At 38.2% G+C, this 25162-nt stretch overlaps 1 protein-coding gene and 1 long non-coding RNA gene across 2 annotated transcripts in view; one reads left to right on the top strand and one right to left on the bottom strand.

The window, feature by feature from the left end:
* FZD6 (frizzled class receptor 6) overlaps positions 1–9584 on the bottom strand; it is a 34094-nt gene extending 24510 nt beyond the window's left edge. Inside the window, exons 1-2 of the mRNA XM_031014003.3 lie at positions 9339–9584; positions 8050–8378 (exon numbers count right to left, since the gene is read on the bottom strand). Coding sequence (XP_030869863.3) covers positions 8050–8226 — 177 coding nt within the window. The 5' untranslated portion in view covers positions 8227–8378; positions 9339–9584. The remainder of the gene's footprint in view (positions 1–8049; positions 8379–9338) is intronic.
* A 261-nt stretch (positions 9585–9845) lies between these two features.
* The window catches only part of LOC134758977 (uncharacterized), a 31406-nt gene continuing 16089 nt past the window's right edge, over positions 9846–25162 (top strand). Inside the window, exons 1-2 of the long non-coding RNA XR_010134839.1 lie at positions 9846–9982; positions 23304–23368. This is a non-coding gene — a long non-coding RNA (uncharacterized lncRNA). The remainder of the gene's footprint in view (positions 9983–23303; positions 23369–25162) is intronic.

Raw genomic sequence — 25162 nt, 5'->3', positions numbered from 1 at the left:
GACTGGACTTCTCCAAAATGGGCCTATAATCTCAAAAAAATTTTTTTTTGCATGTGAATGCAAACCCAAAGGCCCCAAGACAGAGGCTCTTAAATGTGTAGACTAAATAATCTACTCTGTGGATGTCAATCAGCCTTTTCTCTAGTTGCACCAGTATAGGCTTAACAGGCTCAGGAACAAAACGGCCATGGTGGCAGAAGAGTGCCCAGATCCAATAGCATAGACTTTTCCTTCTTGGGGTGATCTGGCTACTGCTGAGTAGTTCATTTGCCAGAAGCAGAGCAGTAACCAACCTTAAGCCCTCAATATGGTATCATGTTCCAGCAGGATCAACCAACTATCTAGTGTCAGGTTAAGAAGTATCCTGGATCCTTTCCATCCAAGAGTTGTCCTCACTGAAATCCCTTGCTTATAAGTTCCCAAGTAGACCATACCTGTGCCAGCATCTCAACTGTAGCATGTTTCCTTACAGCCTGAGCTTGAATTCTAGCCCACCTGGCGATTCTATGAGCTACCTGCTACTCTTATAATCAATTCCTTTTCTGCTTAACCAGTCTGGGTACCCTAAGATGGAAAGGACATGAAAAAAACAAAAACAAAAAAACACACCTTAGAACACAAGGAAAGGAGGCTCCTTCTTCAGAGTTAAAAGAATTAAGAGCTATATAAAATCAATGAAAGAATGACCAGGGCAAAATAATATTAAAATAAGTCTAAAAGTATTTTTTGGAAATGAGTAAACAAAGGCAAAAAAGTAATCTAAGAAAATAAGCCTTTGTCAAAAAGTAGAACTGAAAATACAATGACAAAAACAGATAGGTTGTTTTACATTCCCTCCACTAGAATATAAATTCTGTGAGGGCATATAGGTCTGTTTGTGCATTACTGTATGTCGAGTATCTGAACAGTGCTTCAAATATTTATTTATTTAGGCATTCAAATATTTGTTGAATGAATAAACACCAGCTAGTCTCAGTGAAATATACAGGGAAAGGACTAGCTAGCTCCTGATGCTATAATAATATGATAATGAAAGGAACCATAATATGGGCCTGGGGTTGGTGGCACTGTAAGATCCTGAAGGGAAAGTCTGGGCTAGAATTTTAATTGAGAGGGGTCAAAAGAAGGAGCTATTTGGTTTCTTAAAAATATATAAAGCATAACCTAAGCAGAGTGGTCCTGTGGCAGTATCTTGGCAGTGCCTTGCTTCCCTGGGTACTGAAAATATGGGATACATAAACGTTTGTCACTTTTCTGAAGCATGAATCAGAATCCCACTGGTACATGGAAGCAAGCCACATCACCAGTGAACAAGACCAAGTGACTCCAAAGCATCTGATCCTAAGCTCAGGATTTGCGCTTTCTACTCATGGTGACATACACAGTAACTCCCATGCAGTGAGAAAAGCTATATTTCTTGCTCTAAATTGGCACCAAAAACAAAGTCGATTTACAGTGATGGTGATTAAAACTGAGTGAAGGAAATTTAAAATGTCATTGAAAAAAAGTGATGAACCTGGGGCCAGGCGCGGTGGCTCATGCCTGTAATCCCAGCACTTTGGGAGGCCGAGGTGGGCGGATCACGAGGTCAGGAGATTGAGACCATCCTGGCTAACACGGTTAAACCCCGTCTCTACTAAAAAAATACAAAAAAATTAGCCGGGCTTGGTGTCAGGTGCCTGTAGTCCCAGCTACTCGGGAGGCTGAGGCAGGAGAATGGCGCGAACCCAGGAGAGGGAGCTTGCAGTGAGCGAGATGGCGCCACTGCACTCCAGCCTGGGTGACAGAGCGAGACTCTGTCTCAAAAAAAAAAAAAAAAAGTGATGAACCTTAGCAAAACAACAGGCTCACTAAAGTCTAAAGGGGCCCTTAAATGTTTTCAGTTACACTTCACTGGGCAAATACTGTTTAAGTGGTTACAAAAGTCTTGAGTAAATTCTTTGAGAATGTCAATGGACTACTGTATAGGAAAGTGGTGCAAATTTTGCTACCTATTTTCACAAATGTGATCAATCTCAGGCAAGTCAGCTTCTTTAAAAAATGTAAAGTGGAGCCTGGAATACAAGAGAACAAAAAGCAGGAATTTACATTATTTCCATAATGGAAAACTTGTTATTTTTAAACTATTTCTTGTGAGGGACCATTAGAAAATTTAAATCATTTCTCCAGAAGAGAGTACCTTTGGAAATTAGACAAATGTACATATTAACTGATTGATACTACAAAGGAATGTGTCTAGAATAAATTACTTTTTTAATGTAAACCTTAGAACTTGAAAAACTGTAATTCTGGGAAAGCTACATATTCTGGTACATATTCAATAAATATGAATGAACACATGACAAATATATAACCTAGAGTAATAAAGCTTCATTATTTACATGCCACATTCTTGGGGAAAGGAAATAATCACAACAGTCTTCCCATGGAATACTAAGGAATGGACTAGGAACCTTGTGCTTATCAGCAGAGCCTCCCAGGAGAAATATCCTTTCTCTTCACATACAGGCCTGCCCTTATTCTGCAGTTTCAAAAGAAGGAGTCAAGGGACTTTCCCTGCTACTGCAATGCAACATCACGAAGGAAGGTTTCTACCTTTAAAACACAACAGTAGTCATTATACACGCAACTGGCTTGGAACACTTCTCAGTATTTATTTCATTTTATATGATTAATGTCTTACTTTCAGAATAGCTACAGTTATTTTCAGATAGTCTTTCCTGAAAAACAAACAGGTTAATCTCACTAAACACTTTCTTTATTTGTGTATGGACATACAAGGGTAGAGAATATGGAAGAAAGGTGAAAGCAGGAAGGGACTGGACTCTTCTAAAAGCAGGAAAATAAAAATGCTTAAAAGCCACTATACAACAGAGATAGATATTTTCCTTAAAAGTCTGTTTATCCAGTTTTTCTCCATTTATTTTTAACTGAATAGAGACATTCTAACAGCACATATTAACAGGTGGAAAGGAAAGTTGTTTTTTTTTTCTTTTGGCCCACTTCCCTTTAGACTGTTTAAAAAGGGAATGAGCACTTGCTGCTCCAAACACAATACGTGACCTGGCTTTTGCCTAGACCTCAACGAAGGCAATTGAAAAAGAAAAATACAACATTCCTGTTTCCATTTTCCCTAGATCAGTCTCAGCTCTTTCTGGATGAAATCAGTCTCTCAAGGGACCTCAATCTCACAATGCTCTAGATATGAAACAAAAGGAACACAATGGAAAACCAGTAGCCATTTGTTTTTCCACTTGGGAGAGTTACACTGTACATCCTTTTCATTACAAAGCCCCGTTACTATGCAGAATTGTAAATTAACTCTTTGTAATACAAATGATTTCAGGTTCACATAATAAAATTAGGAAAAAACTGAAGTCCCTCATTTTAAGCAATCTCTGAAACAAAACTAAAGAACCAAGATGTCCCAGTCAGACCCTTTTGGTTTGTGATAAATTTTACTTTAAAAAATTTATGTGGAAAGTAAGTAACATATAACTCAGTTAATGTATTAACATAAGAATGCACAATAATGTCCACTTATTTCATTCTATACTATCCTTAAAACATTTTCAAGTACTTTAAGCCAAGGTTCAGCAAACTGTAGCCCCTGGGCCAAATATAGCCCACTGCCTGTTTTTGTAAATAAAGTTTTATTGAAACACAGCCACACTCATTTGTTGGCATATTGTCTGTGACTGCTTCTGTGCTACAATTTCAAAGTTGAATAGCTGTGACGGAGACTGTATGGTCTGGAAAGTCAAAATAATTTGGTCTTTTACAGTAAAAATTTGCAATCCAAACTTCTAAACCAGTGGGTCTTGAACTTTAACACTCAAAAGAAACACCTGGGCAGCTTGTGAAACCACAGCTGCGCTCCATCTTCAGAGATCATGATTCAGTAAGTTGGGATAGGAGTCTGTGAGCTTGCATTTCCAACAAGCTCACAAGCCGCTGGTCTATGAACTAAAGTTTAAGAACCATTGCTCTGAACCATCTCATATAATCACAGATTAAAAACGACCATAAATGCTTAAATTCTATAAAACAGGCTGGCTGTTACAAAATGAAAACTAGGAACAAAAAAGGAGTGAGATAGATCTTTTGACTTATACGGAATTCTCAGTGACTAAGAGAGTACAATTCATTGTCATAGCCATCAGGCAATTTTTCAGCCCCTCATCCTAACACTAATTCACAGTGAATCCTGGAAATTCAATAGGAACCAGCAGAAACTAAAGGTAATCGGGTTGGAGGTGTAAAACCCAATCTGATCTTTAGAGAAGCTATAAAACACATTTTTAGTAAAAGCCAAGTTACAAGCAGCTATAATTTAGTACTCAACTGGAATATACACTTAAGGACTAAAGTACAATGTTTGAAAAAATAAAACTGACTCATATAGCTTATAATCCAACGGTCCAATCAAAAGTTGAATTCCTTTACTTCATATAAATAACTAGAAATGGTTAAAAATCAAATTCTTTAAGCAAATTCTAATGAATATGTGTAGAGCTAATGTGGGAAACAAAATAGAGGATGTCAACTGATATATTTCATTACAGCTAGGCTCAGACAGAATGAAAAAGAATGATATGTAAACCACCTAAAAATATTAGTAGGTCTTTGACTTGGACACTAGATGATAGAAGTGGAATGTAAAGATTTGGAGGGAAAATTCCCTTTGCTACCTTATTGGGACATAAAATCCTACCTTTTTCTTTATTTAGCTTTTATGTAGCCTCTACCATGCTCAGAGGCATTGTACTTAGTATTAGGGATACAGAGGGAAAAAAAACACCATCCCTACCTTCAACAAACTCTCAATCTAGAGACATGTAGATTCACTGTAAAATAGCATGATAAGAACAACTGTACATTATAAGTACTGTAAGGGTGTAGAGTGGGGTGATTAAATATGCTCAGGAGAAAGGTGAAAGAAGGGTTCACTAAAAACAGTTATTGCTTTAACTGAGAACTGAAGGAATTGAGCAGGTGAAGAAAGGTAGGCAGACAGACGGCTCACCAGAGGATAGAGTGTGTGTAAAGATACAGAGGTGACGGACAGTAATATGGATTTGAATTCTCCAAATAGGTCAGTTGGCTGAAGCAGAGTGTGCAATGTGGGAAGGTACAAGATGAGAGACTGGACAAGCAGCCAGGGTCCCACATGAAGGGCCTGGAGTGCTCTAGAATCAGGTCTTTATTTCCCCAGCTTTGGGGAAAATGATGAAGGATTTTAACCCTAAAGTGGACTGCACAAATTTGAATTATAATAAAATCATTGTGGCACCACTAGAAAGACTGAAGATTAGGGAGTTAACTTTTGCTTTGTTTTTGTTGTTTTCATTTTGTTTTGTTGAGTTGAAGTCTCACTCTGTTGCCCAGACTGGAGTGCAGTGGAACGATCATAGCTCACTGCAGCCTCCAACTCTTGGGCTTAAGTGATCCTCCCACCTCAGCCTCCAGAGTAGATGGGACTACAGGTGTGCACCACAGAGATTTTATTTTTGGTCTAACAAGACTTTGTATTCAAGGCACTTGTAAGAAGGAAAAAGAGAGACAGAGCTAAACAGAGGTAAAACAATCACCCAGTTTAATTTTTATCTAAATGAAGTTTGCAAATAAGTAGCAAAGTCTGAAATTTACACATTGCATTCTAAATCATAAGAAATATTATCTTGTTTATCCAATCAGGACAAGGGCCTAAAAAAAAAACCAGTTAAAGATGACATTATGGTCCATGTAGACAGAGAAGACTATCAGATTAGAGTGCTCAAAGGGACAAATCGCAGCTTTTCTGGGTTTCAGTTTCTTCATCTGTATAATGAAGGGTTCAGGTGTTCTTTACCTGAGCTATAAGTATATTTCAATATAATTTGTTTTCTTTGTAATCCTACCCATTTTATTTATTTAAATATTAAAACTTCTCTTATCTTGAGAAGGGGTTAATAGCATAAAAAAGGTTAAGAAGCTCTATATGATCTTTAGGGTCACTTACAACTGTCAACTTATAGGATTTTGGACATTCAAATACAGGAACTAAAAGAGAATACTACTGTATAAGGATAAATAGGAAAGGGGCAGTAGGAAAAACACAATAGTATACACTAAGAAATTACATATAGGGATTAAAAGTCTGACCCAGGTTGACATTATTTTTGCCTTTTCATTTCTCTTTCCTTTCTTCTATAGACTTAGGTTAATGCTGGTATTGTGACTGCTTGATGGCTCTCTTCTTTTGTATCCTTAAATTTACTGAAGTATGATTTATAGCAAAAAAAAAAAAACTTCATTAGTAAAGGCTATGAGAAAGGTTAGTTATAAGTGGAAAATTATATAATGAAGAGATTGGTAGTATTAGCAATCATATAAAAGAGGTAAGAACAAAAAGCCTTCTTGATAATATCCAGGCATAAAACTACTTGGGAAAGAAGCTAGGTAAATTAAAAAGTAATTTTTTTGAAAGTAAAAAAAAATTGGTTTTAAAAAGACGTGCAGAACAAAGCTAGTTGCTACCATCTTATAATTACAGGCATTTAATAGCAGGGATGCATCTCTCTTGAGTCTAGGTGATATGAATTTATAAGGTCACTGTTAGCATTCAAACTTAAAATGGTCAGCCAGGTGCAGTAGCTCGCGCCTGTAATCCTAGCACTTTGGGATGCTGAGGCAGGACAGATCACTTGAGCCTAGGAGTTTGAGACCAGCCTGGGCAACACAGTAAGACCCCATCTCTAAAAGAAAAAACAAAAACCTTAAAATGTATGTAGTTACCACATACAAAGGAAATTAGATTTAAAAAATTTAGGAACACTATTAAAACATGAACACTACAAAACATATTATCATCAGCGAAAAAGTGAATGAATGATGTAATTATCGCTTCACAGTGTTCTCACTATATACTTCATATTGAATCAGATTGAACCATCAAAATGGTTCTGATTAATGAAAGTCTCAGTGCATCATTTGTTCAGTTCAAAAGGACATCTAGCATCAGTTTGAAAAAAACCACTGAAAGATAACAATAATATAATCTGTACTATCCTTTTAAATAACATCTACTTAGTATTTATAAGCTTTCCTATTCCAGACATGAGTCCACAATGAGGCAGTCAGACAACTATTCAACTGAACAACAATAGAAAACTTTCAAAGCTGCAAAATCAAATCTAATCAATTTTAAAAATAGTATATATATATATACTAAATTTGTAGGGATTTCCTCTCTTAGCAACAATCTGAGGGAAAAAAGCCTTTACTATTCTGTTTTTCTGGAGAAAAACTACAAAAACAATGCATGTGTCTAGTTTCCTTCAGGAGACTTAACAACCTAACAAATCTGTATGGGAAGGCAGGTTCCTGTCTGTACAGGTAGCTTTCTTCTCACACTCCCTAGTAATTTGCATATCTCTAAACCAGAGACAGGTAACTAAGGCACCTAAGGCAATCTTTAGTGTCACTGTACTCCTCCCAAGTGGTTTCTTTTAACAAGTATCTTATAAAGAACATATAAGTGCTATGCTTAGAAAACAAAGTCACTTTTTAGTGACTTTGCGATAGCCTTAAAATACAGTCTACAGCAACAAAATATTCTGATAACTTATTTATTTCTGAAAAACTGTACCAAGTGAATATTACAACTACTTATAAAAACTTGTAAATTTCTTCAGTTTTAGTCCAGGCAATAAATATTACATGTTCAGTGAATTAGAAAAATATTCAGAATTCGCATTTCTAGAAGAACTATCATACTTGACTCAGGAAAGCAAAATATTTTCTAGGTACAAGGTATTTAGAAATCATGTGTAACCATACTTCATTATATAAAATGAACCCTATTTAAACGAATCTACTAAACAGGGCCGCAAAGGTACACAAAACATAAGTCAGTAGAGGGATTTAATTTTCAAAAGGACTTTTCAAAACACAACTTGTGCACAACTTGAAGAAATCGGCTCTGTTTAAAAATAGACTTATTTTTACTAGTTTATTCTAGAACAGAGCATAAACTACTATTCAATAAAGGTATGAAGCACTACTCACCTCCATTTCCACCGCGGCAATACTCTGGTCATAATGACCCATCAGATTAGGGAAAAACGTCATGTTGTAGGCCATTTTCATACATCTGGGAACAGTAATTGGTTCACAGGTGAAGAGACTGTGCCCTCTTACGAGGGGTAGAAAAATACACGTCAACAAAAATGTAAACATTTCCATTTTCTTCAAATTCCTGATTTTACCACATGGCTTGGATGAATCACTCTTTGCATCCTCAGAAGATCCCCATCCAAAGATAAAATGTTCAAATTCCTCATTTCACTATTGTACTCATTTTCAGGCTTTCCTGAAAATGAGTCCTGGGTCAATTACTGTAAAAACAAAAGGAGGGTGTATCAGCAACATTTGTCATAAACTCAAATGTGGAGTCAAAGTGCAGAGTTAAGATTTTCACCCCAGGTAACAAACACTGGAAAAACAACGGAAAATTCTGTCCTAACGAGATACTCTTCCACCTGCCTTAGCATGGAATATATCATTTGCTAAGGAAGCTGCACCTCTAGGAAACCGATGCTAGGAGGTTGGTGCTGTATGGAAGACAGGGTTGAAAAGAGGGAATGGCAAGAGTAAGATGGAGGAAAAAAGGAAAGCTGGTGATTCGGAGTAAATTATAAAGGATTAATATAAGCATACAATCTAAGGGCCCCTGTTGGAAAGCTTATTAAGTACAAGAAAACTAAGGCCCTGGGAAATTCCTTAAGACCCAAAGAGTTCTTAAACTTGTAAAACACTCTAAAGAGTCAGTTTTTTTGGCAGTCTTCTGGGTATGTAGTTTTCTCGCTTTTCGTAAGGCCAACTAGAGGGAGACTTTTAGGATTCCTCCAGTGGAGGAGCAACATTGCAGTTTTCACTGGCTAGGAGGGTGTAGTGCTGCCGTCAAAAGGAAAGTGCGCAAATCTGTCCCGGGGGAAGGGCGAAGGCAGTCCCCTTGCGGGAGGAAGGCTGTAGGCCCCGGATTACGAATTACCTGCGCCCCAACACACACTGATGCCCGGTCTGCCAGCGCCCCACACCCGGGCACCTGCCCCAGGCCTAGAGCCAGACAGCAGCGTTCCTGGCCTGCGCGGCGCCGCGGGGCCCCGGCATTGCCTTTCAGAGCCGGTTCCCGCTTCCGAGGAAACTCAGGTGCGGGCCGTCCCGCCGTTGCCTCCCCAGCACCTGCGGCTCCCGGCGCGCCTCATCCCAGCCGCGGCCCCTCGCCCCTCGAGGCCCTCCCCGCTTCCCCCGGCACCCGCCCGGCCCCTGCCCAGTCCCAGCCGTGGAAGCCTCACCTCGGGGGGCGGTCGAAGGCCGCTGTCCCTTCCCGTCCCCGTCTAACCCACCGTTCCCCCCAGGGACCTGAGACGGCTCCGGGGTTGCGTCCGGGACTGGAGCTGCCTCGAGAGCCGCACGGGGAGCGAGAGCTGAGCGATCCCGCGAGACTGCGCCGCCAGGTCCGGCGGGCAGGTCCGGGCTCGCGGCGGCGGCGGCGGCGGCGGCGGTGGTGGTGGGACTGGCCCTGCGCCCGGGCACCGCCTGCGCTGCGCCGCCCGGCCTCACTCCGCGGCCCGCCAGGACCCGGCCCTGGTGAACGGGCTCGGGGTGCCGAGGTCCGGCTGCTGGGCCGGGAAGCCACCTCCACCTTGCCTTCTGTTACGACCCCCGAGGCGCAAGGCTGAGCCCCATCTCGCTATCCGGGTCCGGAGGGGTTCACCTTAGAAGGATTTTTTGAAGCTCTTGGCGCTCGCTCTAAAAGAACCCACTTCCTTGCGAATTTCAGGAGTCAAGAATCCTTAAACGGAGCCAATTTGCTTTGTAAAGCCAATTGCCCAAGTGACTTGAGTTCGAAAGGAGATACTTCCTGGACAACTGCTATAAAAACAACAACAAATACTTTTATTAATTCGGGGAGCCTGGTCACCAACTGGATGCTCAGGTAGCAGTGGGATTCCAGCCCTGGCGGGTCCTACAGTTTTATTGATACAAACCCTAGTAGGAAGTTGAACTGCTGTAGAAATCAACCAAGTTTGGGGTACCAACTCTGTCATAGATATTAGATAAATTACCCTAATCTTTAAGGGGCATAGTTTCCTCACAATATAGGAATGACAATAATTGTAATGATGGTTAACGTTAATTGAGCACTGGCTGTAAGTCAAATAGTGCCAAATTCGTTACAAGTGTTTACACCTAACCTGTAAGGCCCTCCTATGAAACAGACAGAATAGTATGAGAAGCAAATGAACTTGTAGAAGTACTTTGAAAAATGCAAAGTAACTTGTAGATGGAGGCTATTCTTGTCAGATAAATCATCCTGTTGCAGAAAAGGAATGTCATATTTCCATACCTAGAAGGACAACCCTGAACAACCAGAGTAAGAGTTTTGGAATCTGTGGGGAAAGACGAATTTGGAGTGGGGAATTCCTCCCCAGTCTTGGGGAATTCCTCCCCAGTCTTATCAAAAGCTTACTGATGTTGGGAGACAGGTAGTGATGAAGAAATATTAACATCATTAAGAGCTGGATAGTGGATGTATTGCAGAATAAATTTCTACGTAGGAAGAATATTTTCCCCTAAATTTCTAATTTTCTACATTGGAAGACTATTTCTCTCCAGTTTCTACGAACTTAATGAGATCTTTTTGTGATCAGGCTCTAGTGACTACCAGGCAGTGAAGTATCACTAAAAGTATCGTTTAAAAACGATACTTTTTAAAATATCGTTTGAAAGCGATACTTTTAAAGTATCATTTGAAAACGGTAGTTTTGAAATTCAAGTGAATACTTGTTCCATTATTTGGAAGGAAAAATTGTAGTAAGTTGATTTATACAGAAGTAAAGCCTGTTTTGTTTTTCATTGTATTTAATTATATAGTGAGCAGTGATGAACTAGAATGATTTTTTTTTTTTTTTTGGTCAGGATGGATTTGGAATACTTAGGCAATCATCTATATCATCGCTTGTCTTTCACTGTACAATTTCATCCCAATGGTACGAGATTAAGAACACAAACTTTGGAGTTCAAAATCCCTGGGTTCAAAACCTAGCTCCAGCATTTACTTGCTGTGTGAACTTGAGCAAATTATTCAGATCCTCTTTAGTTTCTTCATCTGTAAATATGGAACCATCTGACGGTTTTCCTCATTTTCCTTCTCTTTCTCTTTGCATTGTTCCTCTGGGCTGATGCTAGGGAGTGGTGACCAAAAGTAGAAGAAACAGACTTTTACTTTTAAAGGCTAATTTTGCAAGGTACAGAATTATAGGTTGGTAGTTTTTTTCTCTGAACACTTTTACTCCACCTCTCTTCTTGTCTACATGGTTTCTGAGAAGTTGGATGTCATTCTTTATTTTTGTTCCTCTATAGGTAAGCTCCTCATCATTAAGTATGTTGTTACCTTAGGGTTTTTGTAGATGTTCTTTAGCAAGTGAGAAAGTTCCCCCTCTGTCCCTAGTTTGCTGAAAGTTTTTATGATGAAAATGTGCTGGATTTTGTCAAATGCATTTTCTGCATCTATTGATGTGGTCATGTGATTTTTCTTCTTTAGTCTATTGGTATGGTAGATTACATGAATGAATTTTCAAATATTGGACCAGCCTTGCATACCTGGGATAAATCTTGGTTATGCTCTACAATTCTTTTTATGTATTGCTGGATTCTACTAGCTAATATTTTGTTGAGGATTTTTACATCTTTGTTCAAGAGATATATTGGTTTATACTTTTCTTTGCTAGTAATGTTTTTGTCTGGTTTTGGTATTAGGGCAATGCTGCTAGGAAGTATTCCCCCTGCTTCTATCTTCTGGAAGAGATTTTAGAGAGTTGGTCTAACATTGTTGGTGACTGACATTAATTTGGGGAAATTTTCAGTCACTATTGCTTCAAATATTTCTTCTGTTCCTTTCTCTAATTCTTCTCCTGGTATTCCTGTTACACATATGTTATACTTTTGTAGTTGTTTCACAGCTCTTGGATATTGTTTCTTTTTTTTAAGTCCTTTTTCTCTTTGTTTTTCAATTTTGGAAGTTTCCATTGACATATCCTCAAACTCAGAGATTCTTTTCTCAACCATGTCCAGTCTATTAATGAATCCATCAAAGGCATTCTTCATTTCTGTTATAGAATTTTATATCTCTAGCAATTCTTATTCCTCCTTAAAATTTTCATTTCTGCTTACATTAACCGTCTGTTCTTTCAAGTTGTCTACGTTTACCTTTACAACCCTTAGTATATTAATCACAGTTATTTGAAGTTCCTGGTCTGATAATTCCAACATCTCTGCCATATGTGAGTCTAGTTCTGATGATTGCTTTGCCTCTTCAAACTGTGTTTTTTGCTCTATAGTGTGCCTTGTAATTTTTAGTTGAAAGCTGGACATGATGCACTGGGTGAAAGGCACAGGAGTAAATGGGCTTTAGTGATGCGGTGTTAAGATGTGGGAGGAGGGGAAGCATTCTATAGACCTATGATTAGATTTCAGTCTTAGTGAGCTTGTGTCCCTAGGCTGGAAACTTCACAAGTGCTTCTTAGTTTTTATCCCCCTTCTTGGGTGGGACAGGATGTCTAGAGGGGGCTGGGGTTGGATATTTCCCATCTACCAGTTTGGTTAGGCTCTGCTAAAACTGTAATAGGTTAGGCTCTGGTAGTTTCTCTCGAGGGCAGGCCTTGTTAAAAAGAACAGAATATTTTGACATATTTCAAAATGGTTCTTTTCACGTCTCCCTGTTGGATGTAGGAGGTGATTTTTCTTTGATTTTCACTGAGAGAACCTGGAAGAACTCCTGGAGGTAAAACTTACAAAAGTGTGAGTGTGCCCTCCAAAGACTAGGCCCCCTCCCCCTTTGTGTGTGTGTGTGTGTGTGTTTGTGTGTGTGTGTGTCTCACTCTGTTGCCAGGCTGGAGTGCAGTGGCGTGATCTTGGCTCACTGCAACCTCCGCCTCCTGGGTTCAAATTGTTCTCCCACCTCACCCTCCCGAGTAGCTGGGATTATAGGTGCACACCACCATGCCCAGCTAATTTTTGTATTTTTAGTAGAGACGGGGTTTCACCATATTGGCCAGGATGGTCTCTGTCTCCTGACCTCGTGATCTCCCTGCCTAGGCCTCCCAAAGTGCTGGGATTACAGGCGTGAGCCACCGTGCCCAGCTGACCCCCTGGAGTTTTAAACTCTTAGTCTTGACCACCCTGAGCCTCTAGCAATTCATCAGTTACAGTTCTGGTCTTCCTACCCTGTACTCATGCCCCTGGAGGTTTCTGCCGGTGGGTTTCTGCTCTAGTAAATTGTGATTCTGTGTATCTGCCTGTTTGTCTCTCCAACTTTGGGGGCAGTGGCTTGCTCTGTGTCCTCACTTCTCTGCTAGATCTAGGAAGAGTTGTTGATTTTCAGTTTGTTCAACTTTCTACTTTTTGTCAGGACAGAGTAACAGCTAAGCTCCTTACATGCCACACTACAAACCTTAATTTCTCATTTTTAAAAATAGGTATGACTTTAAGAATTTTATTGATAATTCCAGTTGCTACTGCCTTAGCAGAGCAAAGTTTCTCCAAGTTAAAATCGAGTTGAAAAATCCCAAGAGCTGCAATAATTCAGAAAAGTTATGTAATTTGGCATTAGTATTCATAGAAGACTGACTATATGAAAATTTTTATTATGACAATATAATTAAGGGATTTTGCTAAAATGAAGGGAAGAAAGTAAATTTCACAGGGGTAAATATGTAATTTGTAAACTGTGTAAGTTTTTATTTAATTACTTACCCAAACATCTCCAGCCTATCACCAGACTATGCAAACACGTGCCATAATAATTGAATTTATCTACTTTTGATATTTTGCCTACTCATTAAAACATAGCTTTACACATTAAAAACATTTCTGTCTTTATAAAGGTGCATTTTTTCAAGGTAGGAGGATAGAACATATTTCAAGTAGCAGTTTGTTAGTTTGATATATGAATTTTAGCTATGTAGACATATAGCATGGTGTCCTCCTTTGTACTCCTGCCTGGGCCCTGTACACATACTGGGGGATAGGCTGGCTTGTGGCCACTGACCTGATGCTGAGACATTAGCAGTTTGAGGAACAAACAGCAGTAGAGGGACCCCAGCTGGAGGAGGCTGGGCTGAGCAGAGGCATAGAAGAGTACAGAAGCAAAGAGGAACTTGGGAGGAAGCAGTTAGAACTTCCAGTGGTATGAACCCCTTCCCTCATGAGGTTCTCTCCCTAATACTTCTTTCCCTAACCCTTGAAAGCTCTACCATGGCTTCACTCCCTCCATGTAACATTGTGAATTTGATCATGCACTGACTTAATTTAGGGAAGTTTATGCGCATGACGTAGAGGATAGTTTCTATTTAAAAACTAACTTTCACTTGAAATACATTCCCTGTCACTCCCTACTCTGAAAGCTAATTGCTGCAGTGTTTGTAGCACAGCAGTTAACCTTTGGGTTGTGTCCATTATGGTTGTATCCATTATGGTTGGCCAGAAATAATAGACCTTCTAATTACTACCTCTGGTGTTACTGGAAAAATAAAATTTTCAGTGCAGTAGTAACATGACACTGCAGGAAAGAGCCACATATTTTAATGACAGTTTGATGTATAAGACTGCCTCTTTGGAGCTCTGGTATAGTCATTGCAAATAAGAGATTCGTAATGCTAAAGAAAAACAGCCTCAGCTCTATTAATGCTTTGAGTTACATTTTGTGCCTGTGAGTTTGCCCTGCTGGGTTTGTTTTCAGTGGATTCAAACCTACCATCTGGTCATTTTAAATATTTAATATGTTATCCTTTTTTTAACCAAAGCAGCCATGTTAATCGAATATTAGAAATAGTATTTTCCCTTTATAAAGCTTGTAGCATCTAGAAAAGGGCTTTTTGCCCCAATTTAGTAATTTAGACAATAGCTAAATTAATTTTCTTTGATGTGCAGAAGTAACTTTATACCAATTGTGGTTCATGGGCTGCTAATAACTCTGATTTTTTTTTTGATACTTTTAAGTTTTAGGGTACATGTGCACAATGTGCTGGTTAGTTACATATGTATACATGTGTCATGCTGGTGTGCTGCACCCATTAACTCGTCATTTAGCATTAGGTATACCTCCTAAAGCTATCCCTTCCCCCGCCCCCCACCCCGCAACAGTCCCCAGAGTGTGATGTTCCCCTTCCTGTGTCCATGTGTTCTCATTGTTCAATTCCCACCTATGAGTGAGAATATGCAGTGTTTGGTTTTTTGTTCTTGCGATAGTTTACTGAGAATGATGATTTCCAATTTCATCCATGTCCCTACAAAGGACATGAACTCATCATTTTTTATGGCTGCATAGTATTCCATGGTGTATATGTGCCACATTTTCTTAATCCAGTCTATCATTGTTGGACATTTGGGTTGGTTCCAAGTCTTTGCTATTGTGAATAGTGCCGCAATAAACATACATGTGCATGTGTCTTTATAGCAGCATGATTTATAATCCTTTGGGTATATACCCAGTAATGGGATGGCTGGGTCAAATGGTATTTCTAGTTCTAGATCCCTGAGGAATCACCACACTGACTTCCACAATGGTTGAACTAGTTTACAGTCCCCCCAACAGTGTAAAAGTGTTCCTATTTCTCCACATCCTCTCCAGCACCTGTTGTTTCCTGACTTTTTAATGGTTGCCATTCTAACTGGTGTGAGATGGTATCTCATTGTGGTTTTGATTTGCATTTCTCTGATGGCCAGTGATGGTGAGCATTTTTTCATGTGTTTTTTGGCTGCATAAATGTCTTCTTTTGAGAAGTGTCTGTTGATGTCCTTCGCCCACTTTTTGATGGGGTTGTTTGTTTTTTTCTTGTAAATTTGTTTGAGTTCATTGTAGATTCTGGATATTAGCCCTTTGTCAGATGAGTAGGTTGTGAAAATTTTCTTCCATTTTGTAGGTTGCCTGTTCACTCTGATGGTAGTTTCTTTTGCTGTGCAGAAGCTCTTTAGTTTAATTAGATCCCATTTGTCAATTTTGTCTTTTGTTGCCATTGCTTTTGCTGTTTTAGACATGAAGTGCTTGCCCATGCCTATGTCCTGAATGGTAATGCCTAGGTTTTCTTCTAGGGTTTTTATGGTTTTAGGTCTAACGTTTAAGTCTTTAATCCATCTTGAATTAATTTTTGTATAAGGTGTAAGGAAGGGATCCAGTTTCAGCTTTCTACATATGGCTAGCCAGTTTTCCCAGCACCATTTATTAAATAGGGAATCCTTTCCCCATTGCTTGTTTTTCTCAGGTTTGTCAAAGATCAGATAGTTGTAGATATGCGGCGTTATTTCTGAGGACTCTGTTCTGTTCCATTGATCTATATCTCTGTTTTGGTACCAGTACCATGCTGTTTTGGTTACTGTAGCCTTGTAGTATAGTTTGAAGTTAGATAGCGTGATGCCTCCAGCTTTGTTCTTTTGGCTTAGGATTGACTTGGTGATGTGGGCTCTTTTTGGTTCCATATGAACTTTAAAGTAGTTTTTTCCAATTCTGTGAAGAAAGTCATTGGTAGCTTGATGGGGATGGCATTGAATCTATAAATTACCTTGGGCAGTATGGCCATTTTCATGATATTGATTCTTCCTACCCATGAGCATGGAGTGTTCTTCCATTTGTTTGTATCCTCTTTTATTTCCTTGAGCAGTGGTTTGTAGTTCTCCTTGAAGAGGTCCTTCACGTCCCTTGTAAGTTGGATTCCTAGGTAATAACTCTGATTTTTAAAACTACATTAAAAACAAATGGTTTAGAATAACTAATATTGTTAAAATGTCCATAGTACTCAAAGCAATTCATAGATTTAATGCAATTTATATCAAAATTTCAGTGACATTTTTCACAGAAATAGAAAAAATAATCCTAGAAGTCATATGGAACCACAAAAGACCCTGGCTAGCCAAAGCAATCTTGAGAGAGAGGAACAAAACTAGAGGCATCGCACTGTCTGATTTCAAACTGTATTACAAAGCTACAGTAATCAAACCAGTATGATGCTGGTATAAAAACAGACCAATGGAACAGTAGAGAGAGCTCAGAAATAAGCCTATATATACATATATATATTATGTACATAATATATATATTATATATATTATACATAATATATATTATATATAATGTATAATATATATAATATATATTATGTACATAATATGTATAATATATTATGTATAATACGTATAATATATGTTATGTATATTACGTATAATATATGTTATGTATATTACGTATAATATATATAATATATATTACGTGTAATATATATTATATATATTACGTGTAATATATATTATATATATTACGTGTAATATATATTATATATATTACGTGTAATATATATTATATATATTACGTGTAATATATATTATATATTACGTGTAATATATATTATATATTACGTGTAATATATATTATATATTACGTGTAATATATATTATATATTACGTGTAATATATATTATATTATGTGTAATATATATTATATTATGTGTAATATATATTATATTATGTGTAATATATATTATATATTATGTGTAATATATATTATATATTATGTGTAATATATATTATATATTATGTGTAATATATATTATGTATAATATGTGTAATATATAATGTATATAATGTATATAATATATATAATATATAGTATATAATGTATATTATATATTATGTATATAATATATATATTATATATATTATGTATATATATTACATACATGTTATATATTATATATATATTATATACATATAATCAGCTAATCTTTGACAAGGGCACCAAGAATGTACAAAGGCGAAAAGATAGTTTCTTCAATAAATGTTGTTGAAAAAACTAGACATCCACATGCCAAAAAATGAAATTGGGCCCTTTTCTTATACAATGTGAAAAAATTAACTTGAAATGGATTAAAGACTTAAATATAAGAGCCAACACTGTAAAACTCCTAGAAGAAAACATAAGGGAAAAGCTCCTGGACATTGGTCTTGGCAATAATTTTTTTCGATATGACATCAAAAGCACAGACAACAAAAGCGAAATTACATAAGTAGAACTACATCGAACTAAAAAGCTTCTGCACAGCAAAGGAAACAATCAACAGAATGGGAAGGCACTCCTATGGACTGGGAGAAAGTATTTGCAAACTACGTTATCTGATAAGAAGTTAATATCTAAAATATATAAGAAACCCATACAACTTAATTGCAAAAAATACAAAACAAACAAACAAACAAAAAAAACAAAACCAACCAAAGAACAAATAACTAAAAAATAGGCAAAGGACCTGCGTAGATGTTTTACCAAATAAAACATTCAAATAGCTAATAAGTATATGGGAAGATGCTCGACATCACTAATCATCAGGGAAATGCAAATCAAAACCACAATGAGATACATCTTATACCTCTTAGGATGGCTATTATCAACATGATGAGATAAATATTGGCAAGATATGGACAAGAGGAAAACTTGGCACACTACTGGTGGGAATGTAAATTAGTGGAGGAACACCTCATTTCATTGCATTTTGCTTTATTGTGCTTCATAGATACTGTGCTTTTTACAAACGGAAGATTTCTGGAAACCCTGCATGGAGCAAGTCATTGGTGCCATTTTCCCAGTGATCTGTGCTCACTTCATGTCTCTATGTCACATTTTTTTAATTCTTACAATATTTCAAACTTTTACATTTTTATTATATCTGTTATGGTGATCTGTGACCAGTGATCTTTGATGTTACTGTTTAATTATTTGGGAGCATTGCAAACCATGCCCATAGAAGATGGTGAACTTATCAGAAAAATGTTAAGTATGTTCTGACTGCTCCACTGACTGACTGTTTTCCCCATCTCTCTCCCTCTCCTTGGCCCTGCCTGCTCCCAGAGACACAACAATATTGAAATTAGGCCAATTAATAATCCTACAGTGACCTCTAAATGTTCAAGTGACAGGAAGAGTCACATATCTCTCACTTTGAGTCAAAAGCTGGAAATGATTAAGCTTAGTGAAGAAGGCACATTGAAAGCTGAGACAGGCGGAGAGGTAGGTCTCTTGTGCCAAATAGTTAGCAAAGTTGTGATGCAAAGGAAAAGTTCTTGAGGGAAATTAAAAGTGCTACTCTAGTGAACACAAAAATGATAAGAAAGCAAAACAGCCCTATTGCTGATATGGACAGAGTTTGAATGGTCTGGATAGAAGATCAAACCAGCCATAACATTCCCTTAAGCAAAAGCCTAATCCAGAACAAGGTTCTAACTCACTTCAATTCTATGAAGGCTGAGAGAGGTCAGGAAGCTGCAGAGCTAGCAGAGGTTGGTTCATGAGGTTTAAGGAAAGAAGCCGTCTCCATAATATAAAAGTGGAAGGTGAAGCAGCAAGTTCTAATGGAGAAACTGCAGTAAATTATCCAGAATATCTAAGATCATTGAAGAAGGTGGCTACATTAAATAACAGATTTTCAGTGGAGACTAAACAGCCTTATTTTGGAAGAAGATGCCATCTAAGACTTTCGGGCTGGGTGCGGTGGCTCACGCCTGTAATCCCAGCACTTTGGGAGGCCGAGGCAGGCGGATCACGAGGTCAGGAGATCGAGACCATCCTGGCTAACACGGTGAAACCCCGTCTCTACTAAAAATACAAAAAATTAGCCGGGCGAGGTGGCGGGCGCCTGTAGTCCCAGCTACTCGGGAGGCTGAGGCAGGAGAATGGCGTGAACCCGGGGGCGGAGCCTGCAGTGAGCCGAGATCGCGCCACTGCACTCCAGCCTGGGCAACAGCGAGACTCCGTCTCAAAAAAAAAAAAAAAAAAAGAGACTTTCGTAGCTAGAGAGAAGATGTCAATACCTGCTTCAAAGCTTTTAAGGGTAGAATAACTCTCGTTAAAGGCTAATGCAGCTGGTGACTTTAAGTTGAAGCCAATTCTTATTTACCATTCCAAAAACTCCAATGCCCTTAAGAATTATGCTAAATCTACTCTGCCTGTGCTCAATAAATGGAACAACAAGGTCTGGATGACAGCACATCTGTTTACAGCGTGGCTTACTGAGTATTTTAAGCCCACTCTTGAGACCTATTGCTCAGAAAAAAAGATTTATTTCAAAATATTACTGCTCATTGAGAATATATCTGGTCACTCAAGAGCTCTGATGGAAATATATAAGGAGATTAATGTTTTCATGCCTGCTAGCACAACATCTATTCTGCAGCCTATGGATCAAGGAGTAATTCTGACTTTCAAGTCTTATTATTTAAGAAACAAATTTCATAAGGCTATAGCTGCCAGAGAGGGTGATTCATCTGATAGATCTAGGCAAAATAAATTGAAACCTTCTGGAAAGGATTCACCATTCTAGATGCTGTGAAGAACATTCATAATTCATGGGAGGTCAAAATATCACCATAGAGGCTGGGCGCAGTGGCTCATGCCTGTAATCCCGCACTTTGGGAAGCTGAGGTGGTCAGATTGCTTGAGCCCAGGAATTCAAGACCAGCCTGGGCAACATGGCAAAACCCCATCTCTACTAAAAGTACAAAAAAGCCAAGCATGGTGGTGCGTGCTTGTAGTCCCAGCTACTTGGGTGGCTGAGGCAGGAGGGTGACTTGGGCCTGGGAAGTTGAGGCTGCAGTGAGCCGAGATTGTGCCACTGCACTCCAGCCTGGGCAACAGAGCGAAACCCTGTCTCAAAAAAAAAAAAAAAAAAAAACCCACCATAAATGAGAGTTTGGAAAAAGTTGATTGCAGCCCTCATGGATGACCTTTGAGGTGTTCAAGATTGAAGTGGAAGAAGAAACTGCAGATGTGGTAGAAATTGCAAGAGAACTAGAATTAGAAGTGGAGCCTGAAGGTGTGACTGAATTGCTGCCATCTCATGATCAAACTTTAATGGATAAAGAGTTGCTTTTTATAGATGAGCAAAGAGAGTCGTTTCTTGAGGTGGAATCTACTCCTGATGAAACTGTGAATATTGTTGAAATGATAGCAAAGGATTTAGAATATTATGTAACTTAGTTAAAGCAGCAACACAGCTGAAGAGGATTGACTCCAATTTTGAAGGAAGTTCTGTGGGTAAAATGGTATCAAACAGCATCACATGCTTCAGAGAAATCTTTTGTGCAAGGAAGAGTCAATCAATAAGGTACAGTTCATTGTTGTCTTATTTTAAGAAATTGCTACAGCTACTGCAGCCTTCACCAACCATCACTCTGATCAGTCAGCAGCCATCAACATCAAGGCAAGACCCTCCACCAGCAAAAAGATTATGACTCATTAAAGGCTCAGATGATTGTTAGCATTTTTTAGCAATAAGGTATTTTACATTGTTTTCTAGATGTAATGCTATCACACACTTGATAGGCTACAGTATATTGTAAACAAAAGTTTTATATGCACTGGGAAACCAAATAATTATGTGACTTGCTTTGTTGCAAAATTTACTTTATTGTGGTGGTCTGGAACCAAACCTGAAATATCTCCTAGGTTTACCTGTATGCTATATGGAAAACAGTATGGAGGTTCCTCAAAAAATTAAAAATGGAACTACCATATAATCCAGCAATCATGCTTATGGTTATATATCCAAAAGAACTGAGGTCAGTATGTTGAAAGGATATATGCACGTCCACGTTCATTATAGCATTATTCACAATAGCCAAGATATAGAAACTACTTAAGCATTTGTTGGTAGATGAATGGATAAAGAAAACATGATGTAAGTATACAATGAAATATAATTCAGCCATAAAAGAAGGAAATCCTGCCATTTGCAACAACACAGATGAACCTGGAGGACGTAATACCAAGTGAAATAAGCCAGACACAGAAAGACAAATACTGTAAGATCTCACTTATATGTGGAATCTAAAAAAGTCAAAATCACAGAAGCAGCAAGTAGAAAGGTGGTCGCTAGGGGGATGGGGGAAATGGGAAGATGTTGGTCAAAGGAGAAAAAATTTCAGTTGTAAGATGAGTAAGTTCTGGGTTGGGCGTAGTGGCTCACACCTGTAATCCCAGCACTTTGGGAGGCCGAGGTGGGTGGATCACAAGGTCAGGAGATCGAGGCCATACTGGCTAACACAGTGAAACCCTGTCTCTACTAAAAATACAAACAATTAGCTGGGCGTGGTGGCAGGCATCTGTAGTCCCAGCTACTTGGGAGGCTGAGGCAGGAGAATCGCTTGAACCTGGGAGGCAGAGGTTGCAGTGAGCCGAGATTGCACCACTGCACTCCATCCTGGGTGACAGAACGAGACTACGTCTCAATAAAATAAATAAAAATAAGATGAATAAGTTCTGGGGATCTAATGTACAGCATGGTGACTATAGTTGTATACTGTATTATATACTTGAAATTTGCTAAGAAAGTAGAGCTTAAGTGTCTCACCACACACACACACACACACATACACATATCACAAAATGGTAACTATGTAAGGTGATGAATGTGTCAATTAACTTGATTGTGGTAATCATTTCACAATGTTTATGTATGTCAAATTATCACATTGTATGTCTTGAATATACACAATTTTTATTTGCCAATTCTACCTTAATAAAGCTAGGGAAAAAGAAATACAAAAAATAAGCACAATGGGATAAGTAGTATCATAGGTTGATAAGTGAAGGAAAACATGGAGTTAAATTTTTAGAGAAAGTGGAATTAAAGAAATATGACTATATTTCAATTCAATAGAACGGATTTTATAGAGGAGGTGGGCTTTGGGGAGCTACTTGAATGTCAAATTATTGAGAGATTTGGTGATCTCGACATGGTATGTGGATGGGGAGATGGTTTAGAGGCAGCAATGGGATAATTTAATACAAAGGATCTTGTATGTTCTCACTTGAAGGCAGAAGCAGATGTACTATGAATAATGAAGCTTAAGCATCAGGGACCTTTCCAAGGCTCTATCTAATTTGATATTTTGGAATCTTACATTCTTTTTCTTTAAAAAGGTCTCAAAATTGTATAAGTTTAAGAACCTCACAATCAAAATTCACTCTTCTTGAATGGAGGAAAATAATATAGTGGAGACCAGGGAAGTTGGGTATTTCAGATGAGTTTTGAGGCAGTTAATAACATCTAGAAGAGTTTAATTGATTTCTCCTTTGAAAGGGAAAATGGTGGAATAGGAGGTTGCTGACATATATTTTTTGAATAATAAATCTTGTATTACTAGTTAACTTTTGTGTGCATAGATTTGACAAAACTTAAAACTATGTATTTATTTATTTATTCATTTATTTATTTGAGGGGAGACAGAACCCTGAGCAGCCCATGTACATGGAAGATCTTTATTGCAGAGATCTTCAAAGCAGGTAAGCCCTGCCAGCTTTTGTCCCTCCACTCCTTCCTCCAATCCAGAGTTCCTTGCTGCCAAAGGAAGAATTTGTGAGAAGAGGAAACTCTTCTCTCTCATTGCTCGGCCTGGCCCTCCACCTTTTCCATTAATGATGAAGAATTTCTTTTCATCAAACGGTCCTCTTCATTATCCTCTTTCCCTGGGTTGGATTTTTCCCCACACTGCCATGTCTGAAAGTAGAATTGAGTTATCCTCAATGTGGATTCAGCCTCCAAGTAACTCTACTAATGAACAACTTAATTCACAATAAAAACATGGGTCAGTCTTGACTCTTTTTAAATGTAATTTTGGATGATCACTTTTATTTTTAATTTTAAAACATGGCCATAACTAAAATAATTATACTTTTGCTCAAATTGAATGGATTATAATCTTAAAGATAATATTCAAGAGAGAGAGATGATTTAAACAAGAATCTTATTTGTAAAATATTTCTATCTTAGAACTCTGGATAGAATAAATGTTATCTTTAATTTGATTAACAAATTCATTGTAACATAAATGACAATAGGAGAATTATATGGGACGTTTAACAACTAGAGACATCTGAGATTGTAAAAGCCATTCTATGGTCTTACTATAGTTATAAGACAAACTGAAAGTTACAGTATGTCTTCCTACATAAAATTTTCTTAAGTTAAAAAAAAAACACACAATTGGCAGGTCTAGGCTTGAGTTGGGTGAGACTGGAATATAATGGGAGGGACAGACATGGAGAGGGGAGATAGAATATGTATTTCCAAGCCAGTATAAGAAACTATTAACTTTGGGTCCCTTATGGCTTCATGGAATAAGTGGGAGTCTGATGTGGAAAGGAGACTGTTGCCTTTCTTTCACATCAATCATGCATGACTTTTATGAAAACACGTTGGAGGAAAATAGGAAAATTTCACAGTATAGTATATACACAAAAGCAAAAGGCAAAAATGAAATAAATACACAAAGGTAAAAACAACAATGGTATACCATACACAGCTATTAAAATGGTCAAAATCCAAAGCAGTGACAATACCAAATGCTGACAAGAAAGTACAGTAACAGGAACTCTCAATCTTTCCTGGTGGGGATGCAAAATCGTATAGTCACTTTGGAAGACCATTTGGTTGTTTCATATAAAACTAGACATACTCTCTCCATATGATCCAGCAGTTACACTCCTTAGTATTTACCCAAAGGTGTTGAAAATGTATGTTGACACTAAAACCTGTACATGGATGTTTATAGCAGCTATGTTTATAATTGTCAAAACTTGGAGGTAACCAAGTTGTCCTTCAGTAAGTGAATGGATAAACTGTGGTACATCCAGAAAATGGAATCCTATTCAGCACTAGAAAGATGGGCTATCAAGCCATGAAAAGAGATGAAGGAAACTTAAATGCATATTACTAAGTGAAATAAGCTAATCTGAAAAGTCAAAATACTACAGTATGATTGCAACTATGTGACATTTTGAAAATATGGAAAACTGCATAGGCAAAACTATGTAGACAGTAAAAAGATTGGGCCAGGTGTGGTGGCTAACGCCTGTAATCCCAGCACTTTGGGAGGCCAAGGCAGGTGGATCACCTGAGGCTGAGGTCAGGAGTTTGAGACCAGCCTGACAAACATGGAGAAACCCCATCTCTACTAAAAATACAAAATTAGCCGGCTGTGGTGGCACATGCCTGTGATCCCAGCTACTCAGGAGGCTGAGGCAGGAGAATCGCTTGAACCCGGGAGGCAGAGGTTGCGGTGAGCCAAGATTGCGCCA

The sequence above is a fragment of the Gorilla gorilla genome, chromosome 7 (assembly GCF_029281585.2).
Source record: "Gorilla gorilla gorilla isolate KB3781 chromosome 7, NHGRI_mGorGor1-v2.1_pri, whole genome shotgun sequence".
NCBI classification, from domain to species: Eukaryota; Metazoa; Chordata; class Mammalia; order Primates; family Hominidae; genus Gorilla; species Gorilla gorilla.
This window is presented reverse-complemented; position numbering and strand designations above follow the sequence as displayed.